The sequence below is a fragment of the Rattus rattus genome, chromosome 16, assembly GCF_011064425.1.
Source record: "Rattus rattus isolate New Zealand chromosome 16, Rrattus_CSIRO_v1, whole genome shotgun sequence".
NCBI lineage: Eukaryota > Metazoa > Chordata > Mammalia > Rodentia > Muridae > Rattus > Rattus rattus.
This window is the reverse complement of record NC_046169.1, coordinates 615,949-634,757: the sequence shown is the minus strand read 5'-3', so window position 1 is coordinate 634,757 and position 18,809 is coordinate 615,949. Positions and strand designations below refer to the sequence as shown.

Sequence of the window (18,809 nt, the reverse complement as noted above, 5' to 3'; positions counted from 1 at the left end):
AGCCACCCCTTCCCACCTTCCCGCCCTGACATTCCCCTACACTGGGGCACTGAGCCTTGGCAGGACCAAGGGCTTCTCCTCCCATTGATGCCCAACAAGGCCATCCTCTGCTACATATGCAGCTGGAGCCATGGGTCCCTCCATGTGTACTCTTTGGATGGTGGTTTAGTCGCTGGGAGCTCTGGTTGGTTGGTATTGTTGTTCTTATGGGGTTGCAAGCCCCTTCAGCTCCTTCAATCCTTTCTCTAACTCCTCCAATGGGGACCCCGTTCTCAGTTCAATGGTTGTCTGCAAGTGTCCGCCTCTGTATTTGTCATGTTCTGACAGAGCCTCTCTTCAAGTGTTCCTGACAACATATAATGGTCCAGTTACCTGGCCTTTGGTAGTATGTTTTTATTTTGCTTGTAGACATTCTGACTGGTGTCTGGCTGTGGCTGTGTTGTGATTTTTAATGTGCATTTTCTTAGTAACCAATAAAACTACACATCTTTCCATGCCTCTCCGACCTACCTTCTCCTATTCGAGCTTTCTCTCATCTTTAATTGAGTAATAACTTCTATTCCTGAGTTTTGAGGGATTTTATTGTTGTTCTAGATAACTCTTTTGTCAGATATATTTTGTAAACATTTTCTGCCAGAATGTTCCTTTCAGTAGCATAGAATGAGGGTTTTTTTTTTCTGGCTGAACTTATTTATTTCATGCATATTTAAGAGTGTATCTAAAAATGACCTTGCTTAAGATGAAGTCCAAGTATGTCATCCTGTGCATTTTGAATTCGAGTTTATCTTAGTAAGGACAAGGCCTGGGCCGAGATCCATTTACTTGCATCTCACTGACTCTTTCAACTACTTGTTGAAGGGACGGACGCCGTCTTCATCAAGTCTCCTTGACACACGCCTGTGCATGTGGTGCATGATATGTGTGTGTTCAGGACACACATGCCGCAGTGCCTGTGTGGAGGTCAAAGGACAACTTATAGGAATTGGTTCTCTCTTCCACCCTCAGGAATTGAACTCACGTTGCCCTGCTTGGTGGCAAGCGCCGTTGGCCACTGAGCCATCTCACTCGCCCTAAACTTACCTGTCAGTCAGTAATCAGTATACGTTTAGGTCTCTCGGAACTGTAGTTTGCAGCACAAGACGTGGACTTGATCGCGCCTAAGAGTTTCGCGGCTCCGGTGCATGCTGCTCTTTTTACACCCAGTATTTATTACTAGAATATGATTTTTAATATCTTTATACCCTGAAAGATCTTTCTAAGCTGTTTTATTAATTCTTGTGAACAAGCATTTGGCTAGCAGTGTGTGAACCACTGTTCTCAGGGTGCAGGAACTATGGGTAAAATAGAGGCCAAAGGAAGAGTCACACACACACACCCTGGGTGGATCAAAGGAGCAAGGTTAGGTAGGCAGCCAAAGACAGCTTGACTGGAAAACTAGTAGGGAATTGTTTCTCTTCACTGTGAGTTCTACAAGCACAGATTTCCTGCCTTGCAAACAGCAGGAAGGGACAGAGATTAACGGCAGCCTCTTAGAAACTTGCCTACTCAGAAGGTAAGTGTGATTAATGCCGAGTGCCGTAAGGGGATGACGTTTTATTCATGCTCTTCTTTGCGCAATGCATTTACAGAGATAGTGATTCTTTTTTGATTTCTGAAATTACATCTGTTGGCTTGTTTATTTGTTGTATGGCCGGGGCACCAGAGGACATCTTTTAGAAGTTGTTTACCTCATGCCACCATTATGGGTCTTGGGAATTGAACTCGGGTCCTTGGGCTTGGCCGCAGGCACTTTCACCTGCTAGTCTGCCCTGCCCACCCCTCTGCTCTACGTTTAAATCTCTATGGGCTGTACAGTTCTCACGGTTGTTTGAAACGCTGAGGCAGTGCAGAATAAGGGAACTATAGCCAGAGGGAGCTCCTCCCGGGGAGACAAAGTCGGGCAGGAGAGCCAGAGTCCCCTGCGAAAGGACATTCACCACAGAGATTTTACTCACCTGTGGAGACAAGTGGTCCGTTCGCTTCTCGGATCCCAGTTTACTATAAAACCATTGAACAGTGTAGCTTAAGAAATACAGATCTGACTGAGGGTGAGACTGGAATCCCCAAAGGAATGAGGGGACGTGCGCAGCTGCACGCCGCTTCCTTTCTTTTGTAGCTCTGAGGTTTAGTCCCTAGAAGCCAGGCAGATTTGCTACCTTTGCCAAAAACGTGAACCACTAGAACGGCAGCTGAGTTCTTAGTGCATGGCTGCAGGCATGATGGCAGGACCAGTGTCCAGCAGGCTCCATGTAGATGACTGCGACTGCAGGCACAGTACTTCAGCAGCTACTGTTAAAATTCTGTTTGACTGAAAGTCCCTTCCTCTGTGTGTCACGGAAAGTACATTGCGAATCTAATTACCTAAGTGAGCTGCTGGAACGTTAACTGTGCGGGGCAATTGGAGCTCACAAAAGGCATGAACACGGCTCTCAAAGTTTGTCCTTTGCTGCAAATCACAGCAAGGTGAAGCACTGGGGAGGTGAGAGGCTCTCTTCTGCCATGTTGGGTGGTAGTCTTCACTGCAGCTGGCTGCAGACACAGGCCTGGATGCTCAAACGTGACCTTTGAGTTCCTAAATTAATGTGAATCGAGCAACTCATTTGCATAATGTATATTGTTAATAGATGCTAATTAATTATAGCCTATGACCGACGGGGGCACAGGCTGTGTCCTCGTCGTGTGTTGATGGACCTGCTGTGACTACCCAGTGCAGCTTTCCCGAGTGTTTGAACAAACGAGAAGTGACGAGGGTGTCTCTCAAGAAGCCAGAGGCAGGGAGAGGGAAGGATGCGAGGGAGAAGGATGCTCACTGCTGTGCACACACACACACACACACACACACACACACCCACCCCCACCCCCCGTCTATTCTGAGGATGGCAACAGTGTTAATATTAAACAATGACAGTCTCTGTGAAAATAATATAAACCTTTCCCTTTAAAATTATTCACCACAGAAGGGACTGAAGAGATAGCTTAATGGTTAAGAGTGCTTCCTGCTCTTGAGGAAGACTCAGGTTCAACTCCTAGCACCTACATGGTGGCTCCCAACTATAACTCCTGTACCAAGGGATCTGACACCCTCTTCTGACCTCCATGGGTGCCAGACGCACATGCTACAGACACCCATACACATGAAATAAAATGCTATGATAATTGTCTTGTGATAGCTTTACAGCCCCTTTCCGACAGCACAGCCTGCAGTCTCTCTCTCTCTTTCTCTACCCTTCCCCCTTCCCCTCTCCTCCCCCCATATCCCAGCTAAAGTCCAGAGGCAGGTCCAGGATTGAAGCATGAACACAGGGGTGATTTCTCATGCTGTCAATCCTTGGGGTGACAACCAAAGGGGACACCAGAGGGAGGTACAGCCATCCCCGTCTGGCTCCTCAGTGGCATGGTGACAGCCACTTGCTTACTTCAAACTGTATTTCTACTTCCCTTATCACATCCCATCCTGCCCCAGACACCGTAAAGCCTTCCTATGCCTGGTCTGTGACGTCTGACACCCCGAGTCTTGGGAATTACAGAGCAGAATTGTGCATTCGGCACAGAGACTCCACTCCGCTCTGCACAGGCTGTGCCTGCCAGACTCTCAGCACCAAGCGCTTTCCCACGCCCTGTGGCCACAGCACATGGAGGACCCCCACCTCCACGAAGGGCAGGGCTTTGATCCCAGGGTCGGGAGCACATCTTCACTGACTGTGGTTTCTTGAATGTCTTTGAGGTCCCCACCCAGAACACTCCTTAGCTGACAGGGTTCCATCCACCCTGACGGGAGCCAAGGGTAAGAAGTTCAGGCAGTTGGAACTGTGTCAGAATGTCCTGGAAGAGACGAGCGCCTGTCTCTGCTTACTATTCCTCCCACGCCTTTAGCAGGGAAATTAAACAAATATATATTTATATATGTTTACATATATAAATAAATATATATAATCAGAGGAAACCAGCCGTTACATCGACCGTCCGAGATCTGTGGTGTCACCAGGCTTCTGTACAGCTTGAGTCGGGCCCTGACAAGCTGCACCCAGTCCCTCACACTGACTCAGTGGCTCCCCGCCCACTGCAAGCGCACAGCCTCAGTCCGACCGTCTTCTCTGGCCCCAGGCTCCCTCTCTGTCCAGCTTCCCTTCTTGAGCACTGCCTGGCTCCCGCTCTGCACTGTGAGGGACTTTCAACTCCACGTCACGGACGGCATCTTACTCAGCTGCACCTCATGGGTTCAGGGCCTTGTACCAAACAGGACTTCAGTAAATATTTGTTGTTTAACCGGAGCTTGGTAGGAATAACCTTTTTCAGCCCACAGATTATTATATTGTTCTTTGGTTAGGATCTTTCCATTCCTGTGGTCCCTCCCCTTCCATTCGTAGCTATTTATTCTATATCTCCTTCCTAAAGGGGTCCACCCTCTCCTCTAAGGTGATCCACTCCTCTCTTCTAGCACCTCAGTCTTTACCTAACTCTGTGGTTTCACAGATTGTAGTAACATCCATATAAGTGAACACTTGCCATATTTGACTTTGGAGTCTGCTTACCTCACTCAGGGTGTTTTTTTTCCTAGCCCCATCCATCTGCCTACAAATTTCATTTTTTTAAACAATTGATTAATATTCCATTGTATAAACATATGGCTTTTTTTATTTATTTATTTTATGTATATGAGTACACTGTAGCTGTCTTCAGACACACCAGCAGAGGGCATCAGATCTCATTACAGATGGTTGTGAGCCACCATGTGGTCGCTGGGAATTGAACTCAGGACCTCTGGAAGAGCAGTCAGTGCTCTAACCGCTGAGCCATCTCTCCAGCCCCATATGGCTGTTTTTTAAATCTGTTCTCCCATGGATGGACATCTAGACAGTTTCCCATTTCTGACTATTAAGAATAGAGTAGCAATGTCACATTTGGATTCCTTAAAATCTGATTATTTTTTGCTTATATGTATGGATGTGCCTGCATGAGTCTATGTGCACCGAGTGCAAAAGACCACTGGGCCCAGAAGAGTACATCAGGTAGCCTAGACCTTGAGTTATAGGCAGTTCGTGAGCCACCTGTGTGGGTGCTGGGAGCCAAACCTGGGTCCTCTGTAAGGGCAGCATGTGGTCGGGAGAACTAAGCCATCTCTCCGGTACCTCGTCCAGATTCTTGAACCATCTCTTGACTGTCTCTTGTTTTGAGTTCATTCTCAACCCCACCTAAGTATGTCTAAGTATGGTGCTATTCCCCAGCAAAATATCCTTCCACCTCTCCCCACTGTCCCCGCACCGCCCCTAATCCCTTCACTCTGACCCTCCGTGCTCCAGCCTCTGCCTTCCTCTCCAGATTTACTTTTCCTTTCAGATCCTCTCAGTTCCTAGAGCGTAACACACTGTGCGATGACTGTTTTTCTTCGCCGGCAATTATCCTAGACTGGGCAGCGAAATTTCTCTTAGTCTTCCACAGTCTTGCGAAAATGTTATCTTTTCTATCCAATGCACTCAGGGCGTGGCTGGTTTCTCTCCTGTTTATCGTGCTCACGGCCCACACGGGACCACAAGAGCCTCAAGGATAAGACTCTCTTTTGTTCATCTCTGTATTCTCAGCCTCTTCCCGGGGCACAGGACACACACCCTTAGATAGGTGGATATCGGCTTCTCTCTCCCTTCTGACCTCCCCGTAGAACCCTAAGTCTGGTGCTTAAAATGAAAGCATGCTTGTCCTTCGGTGATGTATTCGCCCATCCTCAAGACCATGACATCAGCAGCAAGCGGAAGACTTCACAACCACTTTTCCTGAAAGGCTCAGACTGCCTTCTTTGCCTTAATAACACAACCCAGATTGCTGCAGGCTCAAAGAGGAATGGCCCAGCAGGAGCTTTTCTCCTTCAGTGCAGAGGGACTGCCAGGCCACGCATGGTGCAGGCCTCTATTTTCTAGGTTCCACCAAAATGACTCCTCTGTAGACAGAAGCAACAAATGGAGGAGATAGGACCAACATAACACCTAGCAGATGTTGCCTGTGTTTGACTCCCTTGAGCCAATGGTCTTCCCAAGAGTCCTGACTCCTTATCTGAAAGAGGCGTGCAAAGCCTTACCACCCATTGAACTGACTCTCTTTGGTCTCACTTCTTTGCTCCCCAGTAGAGGCAAACCGGGTATAGCTGTAGGGCATGGTGTTCAGTTCTGATGGGTTCTGTAGTTCTGCAGCACCAAGACGACTGTGGTGATCTGCAGGCACCACATGTTCACGCAGTGTTCATGTAGAATTACCTTCCAGGCCAGTGGCTCTCAACCCTTTCACGGGGGTGTCCTAAGACCATTGAAAAAAACACAGATATTTGCATTATGATTCATAACAGTAAGCAAGATTTCCATTATGAAGTATCAACAAAAATAATTTTAGGGTTGGGCATCACCACAACATGAGAGACAATATTAAAGGGGCACAGCATTAAGAGGGTTGAGAACAACCGTTCTAGCCTTCTGAGAACTATAAGAAGAACAATTATGATATAAGCCTTGGAAAAAGCTCCAGTCCATTTGTGGATGGCAAAATACATTCTAAAATACATTCTATAATTGAAATTTTTATTCGTGTTGGAACAGCCCGCCAGGCAATTGTAAATAGGCCAACTCAGATCATTCGAGAGTCTGTCTCATTACTTACAATTAAGTCTAAGTAGAGATGAATGCCAGAACCATGCATTTGTCCTCGCCAAAGGTTGACTTCACTCACACCAGAGTTTTACAGCCATTTTGGTTGCGTTGAGTGTAGTGGATATTTCTGGGGTGTGGTGTATTTTTCTTACCCACAGGAGCCAAATCTGAGAGGAGCTGTTGTGTTATCTAACGAGTCCCATCCAGTCCGTGTCCTTTCAAAGGTTACCATTGTTCACCTCACCTCATGAGGAGTGACTCAGACACCAATAATGCTATGTCACGCCATGAAGAGACGCATGGCTAGTTTCAGGCTACCTTGAAGAGTATTTTCTTCTTTCATGTTTTACAAGATTCAGGATGGTTTGTGTATCAGGAGATTGAAATTGTACCCAGCATTTCTAAATGTCTCCAACGATGATAATTTTTGCACGTTGGATTAAGAGCTAATTAGCATACAGTGGAGGAACAGAAGACATCCAGGCCACCAAGCTGGAGTCAGGTAGGCCTGACTGCCCTTGGTACATGGGTCACACAGATAGGGGAGCCCCAGACCAAGCTGGTGATCTGGACCCTTGGGCGGTGGGGTCAACCCTTTCACAGGGCTCTCCTAAGACCATTGGCAAACAGATATTTACGTTACAATTCATAATAGTAGCAAAATTACAGTTATGGAGTACCAATAATAATTTTATGGTAGGGGGTCACCACAACATGAGGATCTGTATTTAAAGGGTCAAAGCATTTGGAAGGCTGAGAGCCACTGGTCTAGACTAGATTGATAAGCTCTGGGTTCAAATGAGAGACCTTGCCTCAATACATAAGATGAGAGGTGAAGACACTCAAGTGTTTGGCCTACATATATACAGCCATGCACTGCAAACACATATGCACACACACCCATGAGAACGTGCACACACACACACCCATGTGAACATGCACACACACACCCATGTGAACATGCACACACACACCCATGAGAACATGCATGCACATACACACACACACACACACACACACACACACATACCTATGAGAAAACCATACATGTGCAAGGAAAAATATCTCTGAAAAAATAATGCATATCACTTTATAATTTCAAAGCCCAATAAGTAATAATTATAATAAAAATTGTATCATTTTTAGTTGACTGTCTTTCCATCCCCTTGAGGTTCATAACAAACTTTAACAGATGCACAGTGCCCCCGTTTGCCCCTTGCCCTCACATATGCATCTCCCCACCCGTCACAGCATGAAGTACACGGGTACATTACAGCCCCTGCTTTCTATTTTAATTCTGTGTTTTGTCAGGTGTATAATGACGGACATGCACCACTGTGGCGTACACAACCATTTCACTGCCTTAAAAATCCTCTCTTCTGCCTGGGCATCCCGCCATCTCCCTGTCTCTGGTAACCTTCGGTCTTTTGCCTACCTCCATAATTTTAACTCTTGCACGGTGCTTTATAGTCAGAATGACAATTTACAGCCCTTTCCTATTGGCCTCTAATAGCCACTTAAGCGTCCACCGTGCCGTCCGTGTCTTTGGAACTCATTTCTAATTACCATTCTGTCGTCTGGTTATATCATAGCTCATCTTTCCCTCCATCTGACATCTTGACTGCTCTTGAATCTCACTAATGATGACTAAAGTGGCCGTAAACACCGGGTGTTTACACATTTACACATGGAAATAAATCTTAAATCCATTTGGGTAGATACCGCCTGGTGTGTTTCGCAGTAAGGAACTGTTCAGCTGTCTCACCTGAGCCATTTCCTGTCAGCAGAGGCAGCAAGTGAGCGTTCCTGTCACTCGCTCTCACCAGCACTGTTTAAAGGTGCACTGGGAGCTCATGATTGCTTTGATATGCAACTAACGTGATTTCAGACGCTTCAAGTTGTGTCTCATTTCATTTTATCTGTGTGTGTGTGTGTGTCTATGTTTGTGTCTGTGCCTTTGAGTGTGTATGTCTGTATCTGAGTGTCGGTGTCTCTATCCCTGTGTGTTCATCTGTGTATGTGACTCTGTCGGTCTGTCCATGTATGTGTCCGTGTGTGTGTGTGTGTGTGTGTGTGTGTGTGTGTGTCTTTGAGTGTGTGTATGTGTGTAGCTCTGTGTCTATATCCCTGTGTGTGTGAGCATATATGTATGTGTCTGTGTGTGTTTGTGTCCCTGTGTGTGTCTGTAGGCATGTTTGTATCTTTGAGTGTGTATGAGTGTAGGTGTCTGTGTGTATATCTGAGTGTCTGTGTGTCTATCCCTGTGTGTTCATCTGTGTGTGTGTGTATCTCTGTCTGTGTCTATATCCCTGTGTTTGTGTGTGTGTGTGTCTATGTGTGTCTATGTTTGTGTCTGTATCTTTGAGTGTATATGTCTGTGTGTGTATCTGAGTGTCCATGTCTCTATCCCTGTGTGTTCGTCTGTGTGTGCTAGTGTGTATGTATGTGTCTGTGTGTATTTGTGTTTGTGTCCTTGTGTGTGTCTGTATGTATGTTTGTATCTTTGAGTGTGTATGAGTGTATGTGTCTGTGTATATGTCTGTGACTTTGTCCTGGTGTGTCTGTGTGTGTCCCTGTCCCTGTGTTTGTGTGAGTGTGTGTGTGAGTGGTATGTCTGTGTCTGTGTCCCTGTGTTTGTGTGAGTGTATGTGTGAGTGGTATGTCTGTGTCTGTGCCTGTGCGTGTGTCTTCATTCACACCTCTAGGCAGAAGATGGCATCAGAACCTATGGAGGTAGAGGTTCAGGCAGTTGTGAACTTTCGGATGTAGGCACTGAGCCATCTCTCCAGCCCAATGCTGGTTATTTTTACTATGGTGTCTCTTTTTATTGACAAAGATAATTGTGATTAATTAAACTATCTTTAAACTGGACCATTTGCTTTATTATTGTGGGTTTTAAAGTTCTTTGAACACTATGTAATTTATCAGATACATTTCATAAATGTTTTCTTCCAGTCTGCTTCCAATCCTCTGACGCGCTGTATTCGCAGGACTTTTAAATCTTGTCACTTGAATGCACCTTTGATGTCGAAAACAAAAGGTCATCACACGCTCAGGCCATCTAAGTTTTGTCCGATTTTCAAAATGACATATATGTTTAGGCTGTGGTCCACTAGGGATCCATCTGTATTAGGAGCAGAAAGTCCATCTAGATTGATTTTTTTTTTTTTTTTTTGGTTCTTTTTTTCGGAGCTGGGGACCGAACCCAGGGCCTTGTGCTTCCTAGGCAAGCGCTCTACCACTGAGCTAAATCCCCAACCCTGATTTTTTTTTTTTAATGCGACCATCTAGATGTTTCAAGACCATTTGTTAAAAGGTTACTTTTTATCTCTTACCTCGACTTTGCTCCTTTGTAAAGGTCAAGCAACTCTATTTGCTGGACACTAGTTGGAGCCATGAACCCTGCCCCTTCCATTTCCCACTACTTATCCAACTTCACTGTTGTTTTCTTCCTTATAAATCTTGAACTGGGGCCCAGGGGAGGCTCGTTGTCTATTTTCTCTCTTCTCTGTCCAGAGTATATTGGGACTCCTGTGTCTTTGGTCTCTCCATACAGGTATGTTTCTTTTAGATTATTTATTTTGTGTGTTTGGATGTTTTTCCAGCATGCATATCTGTGTACCTTGTGTATGTCTGGTGCCTCTGAACTCCAGAATATGATGTTGGAGGCCAGAGAATGGAGTTTCTGCCGGTTGTGAGCTCCCATGGGTGCTGGAAGCCAAACCTGAGTCCTCTGAGGGAGCAACAAGTTCTCTTGACCCACAAGCAATCTCCTTAGCTCCCATTGTCAGTATTTTAAATTTGAGCCTCTTGGGACCCATGCAGTAGTATTTCCTGATTTAAATTTGTATTTCTCCCATGACAAATAAATGTTGACCATCTTCTTGTGTGCTTACAGTCATGTGCAGACTCTTAGAAGTACCTCCTCACAAAGTTGGACCATGTAAAACAATCAAGTTGTTTGACTTGTTGCATTTAAGAGTTCTTTGTTTGCTGTAAAATTATTTTTAAAAAAATGCTGTCTTTTACCCTGCACTAGATCGAGGACTATGGTGCCCCAAAATATCTGGTGGATATCTTCATCTTAGTCAGCAAAGCCTCTCACCCGCTCTGCTCCATCCCATATCACACTGCCGATGGCCTCTCTCTGAGCCTGGCAGCAATCTCTCTCCCCATCTAGTTCCCAAGGCAGGCTGCCACCATGCCAGACATACACATCCCAATTCCGTAGTAGTCCAATGTCTCCAGCCACCACATACTCTCTTGAGTTCAATTAAATCACCACATGAAAGAACACACAACACAGTAACCTCTGAACCAATTGATAAGATATAACTGCCCACCTAGACACACAAAGCCCTGTACACATCCATCCCTTAAGAATATTCATAACAACCTGTAAATGTGCAGAGAGGAATCTTAACATCCACCCCCGTGTTCTCTCGGCTGCTTCTCCTGCCTCCTCCAGTCTCCTCCCCGTCTCTAAAACTCTTCTCCCGCCCATCCTTCCTTCTCGTCCAATGACAGGCCTCGTTCTATCTTGCACCTGCCTTCACCTGCATAATGATATCATCCTACAGTTCTTTGTGAATTGATAGAGTACTTAAGCAGATACTCTGTATAGTGTTGTGTAAATAAGGTTTCCTGAATATTTTCTTCAAATAGAGAAGTAATTTTAAGCGAAGACCTATTTCTGAGTCTAGGTGTGACTAAAAAACCAAGTCTATGAAAACGAATCTAGCTCCCAGCTTTCAAAACTGATAGACTGTCTCCATGTATCACGCATACATAAAGTATACTTACGTAGAAGAAGGATGAGCCTTTTGATGTTCCTGTGCCTATAGTGAATCAGAAATCTTTTTTATGACATCAAACGGCGTGTTCATGCCTCTGCCCACCATGGAGGAGCATGTGCGCTAGGTAAGTATATTGGATAAACTGCAGTTCTTCCCTAAATAAAGCCATGGAAGAGCCACCAAAGGGACAGTGGGACGCCTTTTAATTAACACTCTTGGGTGGAGCTGGTAACATCGTGGAACTGGCCAGGAAGACAATGCCAGTCACAGCAGCAAATCCAAGAAAGCCCCAAAGCAGCAGTGAACGCTGTCCCTGATCAGCCTCTAATCCAGAACTGTTGTCTTATTTGATGCCCTCATGAGTGCAGTCTGTCTGAGGCATCTCATAGCATCTTAAGGTACCCTGGACTTTGATGACATGAAATTTAGCATCTGTCCTCCCTGTCGATGACTGAAATGAGAACCGTCTTCTATCTGTAAACGGGCAGCAGGGATTCGTTGGGAATAGAAGTCGTTCTGGTGTCCTGCATTGGAACTTGAGGTAGATATTGCTTGGTTCTCTGTGGAAGATGAGGGGAAGATAAATTAGGACCAAAGACGCAAGGCTTCGGGAGTATCACAGAAACACTCACCAGCAATGGCTGCCGAGCCTGAGGGTCACTCTCAGATTGACCCTTTTCTATGGGGACGGCCTGCCTAGTGGCGGTGCTTAGTCAAGATAAGGCAGTTTCTGAAAGACGTGCAGGGTTCAGTTTTAGTATTTGGGCCTGAAAAGCCTAAAGGACCCCACACACAGCAAGATCAACACGTGGTTGGAAATGTAACTCCGGGCTTGGGGCAGACGGTGGAAGTGACGCTTGACGTCATCGAGGTCTGGTGTACTTTGAGATGCTCCAGCATGCTCATGCACAGTAAAAACAGGACTCTCAGGTCTGAATCCTAAATGTGCATTTTGATGTGTGCTCTATCAAGACAGCATTTACATGCATTAGTGTTCGAGGGGCCTATACTTTTATGATAAGATGGCAATGAGTGGGTTCATAGTCTTAATGCCAAAAGTCATATTGAATTGTCGTTGTTGTCCACTGCTAGAACTAGAGCTTTACTTAAAGCAAGCTATATGGTTTGACAGCTAGGACAGCACTAATTAAAAAAGGAAGAACCCGAAGGCCCATCGGCAAGCTCTACTTTTCATATATGAGAAACTACTCAGTAAGCAACTGTACTAACTAGTCCTGTGCTTAGCAACACAGATCTCTCTTAAGACAAACAAACACGCGCTGAGCAGCAACAACAAAAATTCATACATTAAAAACCACGCCGTAGGACAGACCCAGTATAAAGATTTATTGTGGAAGAAGGGAGCAGGAGTGGGGACCTGGAGAAGGGGCAGAGGCAGAGAAAAGGGGGAGACAGAAAAGGAGAGAAAGAGAGACCAGCTGGGAACGCATGGGAACAGAGAGAGAGAGGAAGGAGGGCCTGGGGTATGGAGCAGTCCTCTTATACACTGCCAGGTCTGGGGGTGGGGGGATGATGATGGCAGCTGTTGCTAGGTAACTGTTGGGTGGAGCCTAGCCGAATGTTGCTAGGTAACTGTTGGGTGGAGCCTAGCTGAATGTTGCTAGGTAACTGTTGGGTGGAGCCTAGCTGAATGTTGCTAGGTAACTGTTGGGTGGAGCCTAGCCGAATGTTGCTAGGTAGCTGTTGGGTGGAGCCTAGCTGTATTATCTGTAAGCCAATACATAAACTAGGGGCTGGTGAGGTGGCCCAGAGGTTTGCTGTTGCACAGGATTCAGGTCTGGTTTCTAGCACCCATATGGAGGCTCACAACTAACTCCAGTTCTAGGGGAAACAGTGCCCTCTTCAGGCACTACATGCTTGTGGTACACATGCACGCGCATGTGTGTGTGTGTGTGTGTGTGTGTGTGTGTGTGTGTGTGTGTGTGTAGTTTTAAATGCCTACTTATATAATCCCCTTACTAATGACCAAGAACAAGCAAAGCGAATGTACGGATGACAGAAGTGAGGAGACCTCTGAGGGACGGTGTGGTGAGTCGTAGCTTCATCAAGAGACACTCCCAGGGTGGAGAGTTGTTCTCTCTCTCTCTTGAGCCTCCTTAGAACGGCCAAAACTCGCTGGATTGAGAATTCATGATCTGTGCATACAAAGAGCTGTTGGTCTGAAATTAGCTTATTAATCACCGACTTCACCTGCTTCGCAAACGCCCCACCAACTCTCAGAGTCATCTCTTCCTTCACAACACCAAACGGTACCCAGAGACCTAGAACACTTCCCAAGCAGGAGAATAGAGCTACAGTAGAAGATCTGGTGTGCTCAGGAAACAAAATATAACTGGTCAGCGGAGAGATTCAAACCTAAAACCTGGTCTTCTCTACAGAGACTCTGAGATGCTCGACAATTGGTAACAAAGATGTGGGAGGCCTAATGGGGGGAGCGTCGCTTGAAATTATGTGGAAAAGTCGGGAGCTCCTTTGATCTGTATCTCTGGTCTGTGTCTGGGTAATTTATTTCCCTCCCACAGGTCAGAAACAGTGAGTCTGCCTACTTTCTAGGTACCAACATCCCCAGGCCTCTTGTACTCTACAACAGCAGACTCCTTCAGAGGAGTCTCGATTGTAAGAAACACGATCAGCTTACGAGGAAAAGCAAATCAAGAGCAGGAAATCCAGATTGAACCTGAGACATGAGTCAGACAGAATGGAGCTGTCAGGCCATTTTATAAGGGTTTAGATCACTGGAGATATTTGGTATAAACACAAGATACTAAGTAACAAATCTAGGTGGGTATTAGCTCTAGGGGCACTAAGAGAAATTACTCAAGTATGATACACGTGGGGCTAGATTTTATGGTTGTAATAAACATCGAGAATGGACTACTCAATAATGTGTGGCACGGTAACACAACTCTATATGGATCAGGCACTGGGTAGGGGGCGGGGATGGGGATGGGAAGAAAACGAATTTTCAGCTTCCAAAGAACAGATTCGTTGTATAATCACCCAAACTGGAAGGTCATGAGGTAACCGCTAAAAAAAAAAAAAAAAGAAAGAGTTGTAAGAATGCTTAAAAAATTGGCATGGATCGGAGATATCATAAATGTGTCTTAAGCCACACGCAAACTTAAAAAGAATCAACACAAAATAATAAAGGTGTTTGCCAAGAGATCTCACAGAATAAGACAGAAGAATGAACGAAGGTCAAGGATGTTCTCAGCAGGTTAAGGAAGTAAAAGGAAGGGGAAGATTGGGACGCGGTGAGCAGCGGGCGGGTGGGAGACAAGCTAGGGAAGAACATGGTCACTTGCTTGGTCAGTCAGAATTCGACAGAATGGGCAGAGAGGAAAGCATTTGGATAATTTGCTATGTAAATAGCAAAGACTCAGGTACCAAAGTGGATGTTGTCATCGAAAGCAGAGTAAAGAGCTCTTTAGGAAAACAAAAGGACCTCTTTACCTTGGGAGCCGCCAGAGCAGCCCGTAAACAAATAAGGAGACTTGAGGGAGGAAAGGAATGGCACAAACGCATGACTGCCATTTGGTTTTGTTTTCCTTCTCAGTGGCAGCTGTGGTGGCAAAGTCATCAGATGTGGGACTGAATCTCTGATGGTCTGGGTCGAGAGCCACGTGGGAGGCAGGAAGTCTGCTTGGGAGTAATTTTGAGAGTCCAGCCCAGGGTGAAAATGTATTTATTAGTTGACACATGCTGCCACTGCAAAATACTGTAGACCGGGCAGCTTAACAGTTCAAGAGGCTGGGACCTTCAAGGTCAAGGATTCGCTTGTTGGTTTCTCTCCTTCCTGGCAGAGAAAGCCACCATCTCCGCATGTCCTGAAACGGGGGATGGGGGAGCAAAACCTGCACACCTGGGTGTCTCTTCTTACGGGGGACTATAATTCCAGAGGTTGCAGATCCTCCCTTGTGACCTTATTTGGCTTTAGTGACATCCTTACTCCAACTTCAACATACGAGTTTGCCAGGAGTGATTTATCACTGGAGGGAGTGTCAGTTGCTTCCCGTGTGTACTTACAGGAGGGAAACTAAAAAACCAAAAAGGATTGAGGAGATCCACACCATGATGGTCTGGACGGGAGTGGGCAGCAGCCAAGATAGTTCAAATGACCACACCAGTTTCTAAGAACAGTAGAATGGGAAACCAGAAAGGGCCTGGGTTTAGACCAGGAAAAGGGTTAGGGACTAGTGGGCTCTCTGCTCAAGAGGCTAGAGAGCAAAGTGAAACTACCTCAAGTCACTTCCAGGGGACGCAGCTCTGCCTTGCAGTATAACTAGTGGACGCTTCACTCTCAGATTTGCCAGAAATAAAGAAAGGTTAGCAGCCTGGAAGATTTGGGTCCATTAGTAAATCATTCAATTTTCCTTTCTTTTTAGACGACTTAATACGTTGAACAAGTGTGCCTCAATGAGACTTGATGTGAACTTCCAAAGGAAAAAGGTGGGTGCACCTTACAGAGACCATGACCTCACCAACAGAACAGCCTGTATTCAGAGACCAGAAAAACATGCAGGGTTGGCGGGCTGGCCCAGTGGTTAAGAGCCCTTGGCGCTCTTCCGGAATACAGGAAATGGGTTCCCAGTACAGGTCCAGGGGCTTCATGCTCTCCCCTGGCCTTCATGGGCACTCACAAACACATGGGAGATACACACACATGAAATACACACACACACACACACACACACACACACACACTCATGAGATGCACACACACACACAGGAGATACACACATTTGAGGTGCACATACATACATATACATTTGATATTCACACATGAGACACACACACAGGAGATATACACATATGAGATGCACACAGGAGATACACACACTCATGAGATGCACACACATATGAGATGCACACACCTGCATACACACCCTCAAACACACGTGGGAGACACACATCTCTTTAAAAACAGAAGAGGAAGCAGCCTTGAAGCAAGGCAACGTTCTCACATGCTTACCCTACCATCGCTTTCTTCTCCAAATACCCCATTTGTCCCCACTATCAAGAATGGGTCTAGGGGTTGGGATTTAGCTCAGTGGTAGGCGCTTGCCTTGGGCGCAAGGCCCTGGGTTAGGGTCCCCAGCTCAAAAAAAAAGAACCAAAAAAAAAAAAAAAAAAAAAAAAAAAAAAAAAAGAATGGGTCTGTTTTAAGACCATACTGGTCGTCGGTTTTGTGATTTCACTCCTTCGTGCTTTCGTGGTTTGTTGTTTCCATCTGAAGGTTTGGATAAAGGAATGAGCATCTCAGTTCCTTGGCCTCACCTTTCAGGAGTCTGCGGCTGTAACTGTCAAACCGCCAGGTCCTCCAACCGATGAGTAGATCAAGAGATTCGGGGAAGCGCTGACAGGTCCAAGTGTCTTCTGATGGTTCTAGTCCTGTCTTTTCTCTCGAGCGCAAGTCAGAGGTGCATCCATCTCGGGCACATTCATTCGGCATTAGGAGTACAAGAGTCAGGGGACAGTGTGACCCCTGTTCTTCACCACTCTGCCCCAGTCATGAGAAATTTCTTCCTAGGATCCCTCGCCAGACGTCTCACAAACAGAGACTTCTGTTTTAAAATGATAGCAGTCATAATATATAATATATCTGAAATCCATGATAGCCCACATCCTTTGTTGATTGATTGATTGCATTTTAAGTTTTTAAAGACAGGGTTTCATGTAACGAGGCGCCAGGAACTTACTGTGTAGTCAAGGCTGGCTTCGAACTCCTGATCCTCCCGCCTCTGCTTCCCAAGTGCTGAGATGACAGATGTTAACCAATACGTGTACAACCCACATTGTTTGGGTGCCATTGTGATGGTCAAAAGTTTTGGGTTTCAGACAAGTGTGGGTATCGTAGTTTCTGATTGAGCAGTGAAGTCTATGAGCTTATTACAAAATCAAACAAAACCCAGCTCCCACGTGGGCAACACTCCTGATCTCAAGCTCCGTGGGTAAAGAAAACCCAGTTTATTTTCCGTTGATGGTTATCAGAGAGGAAGGGAGCTCAGTGTATTATCTCATTCTTGTCAGCTTCTCTGGGCACTGCGGAAGGAAATTAAACCTGTCCCGTGCCCAGAGCTTCTGGGTGAGTCACGCAGAAGGCTTTTGACCTCAAGAGTGTCCTTAGGAGCCGCCAGCTCCAAAAACCAGAGCCCCGCCTCCTGTGCTCTGCCTCCTGTGCTCTGCCTCTGACCTCACTGAATGGGTTCTCTCCTGGACGTTCAGGATTAAATCACTCGGGACATCTCTTTTTTAAATGTAGCATCTCCATCTGTAATTAGCCAAATCTGGGGTTATTTTGAAGCAGCGGGGTGTCCTCTCTTTTGACTTGCACAGAGTAATAATTACACCTAATGCATCTTAACTCACCATGGAGTAACCCAACCCCTGGAAACCAGTCCTCCCCCGCCCCAGCCCCCACATTTATACTCCAAAGAGTCTCAGTCATTTTGGCTTGACATCACCTTAAAAGCAATCCAGCTGAGGAGATAAGAGAGGGGGAAACAGTGTCCAGAGAAGTATTCAACCGTGAGGGAATTATGCAGGCCACAAACAAATTTAAAATGTGGGAACAGAGCTCCCAACAGCTGTCTGGCTACACAGACCCCCTTTAGAGGTGCCCTGACTATTTGAAGCACGCAGGTCAGATGTCGTCTTGGTCATAACACATGGTTCTTACTAAACCGAATGCAGCCGTCCCTGGGAGTCCGAGACCAGGTGGCTGCTCTATGCAGATCTCTCACAAAAGAGAATGTCAAAAAAACGAATGACGCACGTTGTTTCCCACAATGTGGAGCAAAGGGCTCTTTGCCCTGTCACCTACCTGCTCTGCAAAATGTCCGTGGTCTCAAGGCTCTTTGTGCAGCATACAAATTAGTCACCTTGGTATTCTGACCTGCTTGGGACTTTTTTATATCCGTTGCAGTGAGACATGCACTTCCTCTCCCCTCAGTGGGAGCCTCGCAAATACATGCACATGAATAGAGTACTGCTTCTCACAGTGCAAACTGAAGGCTCCCTGACTGTTTCCAGATAAAAACATTCCCGTATATGGTGCCTCGTCACCTGTCAGTCCCCGTCCTGGGCAGTGTCTGGCTGGTCCCAAGCAGCCACAGCACACTCCTGACGTAACTGTAGGTTGGTCCTTTATTAGCAAACAAAATCATTTTTTTGAGTAGGGGACCAAGTCTAGGCCCAATGATAGGAGAAAGAGTGGGAGACTTGAGAATCAAGTGCCCCAGGAAGCTATCGAGAGCTCCAGTCAGAAATAGAAAGTGATCAAGAAAGAATTAAAAACAGGACACCGTGTGTCCTGTCTACA

The 18,809-nt window shown here is 46.0% G+C and overlaps 1 protein-coding gene across 5 annotated transcripts in view; it reads left to right on the top strand.

Moving 5' to 3' along the window:
- Stard13 (StAR related lipid transfer domain containing 13) overlaps positions 1-18,809 on the top strand; it is a 210,722-nt gene that overhangs the window by 155,160 nt on the left and 36,753 nt on the right. For all 5 annotated transcript variants that reach the window (XM_032886565.1, XM_032886563.1, XM_032886564.1 and 2 more), the window contains exon 4: positions 15,874-15,937. In XM_032886565.1, the coding sequence (XP_032742456.1) occupies positions 15,874-15,937 (64 nt within the window). The remainder of the gene's footprint in view (positions 1-15,873; positions 15,938-18,809) is intronic.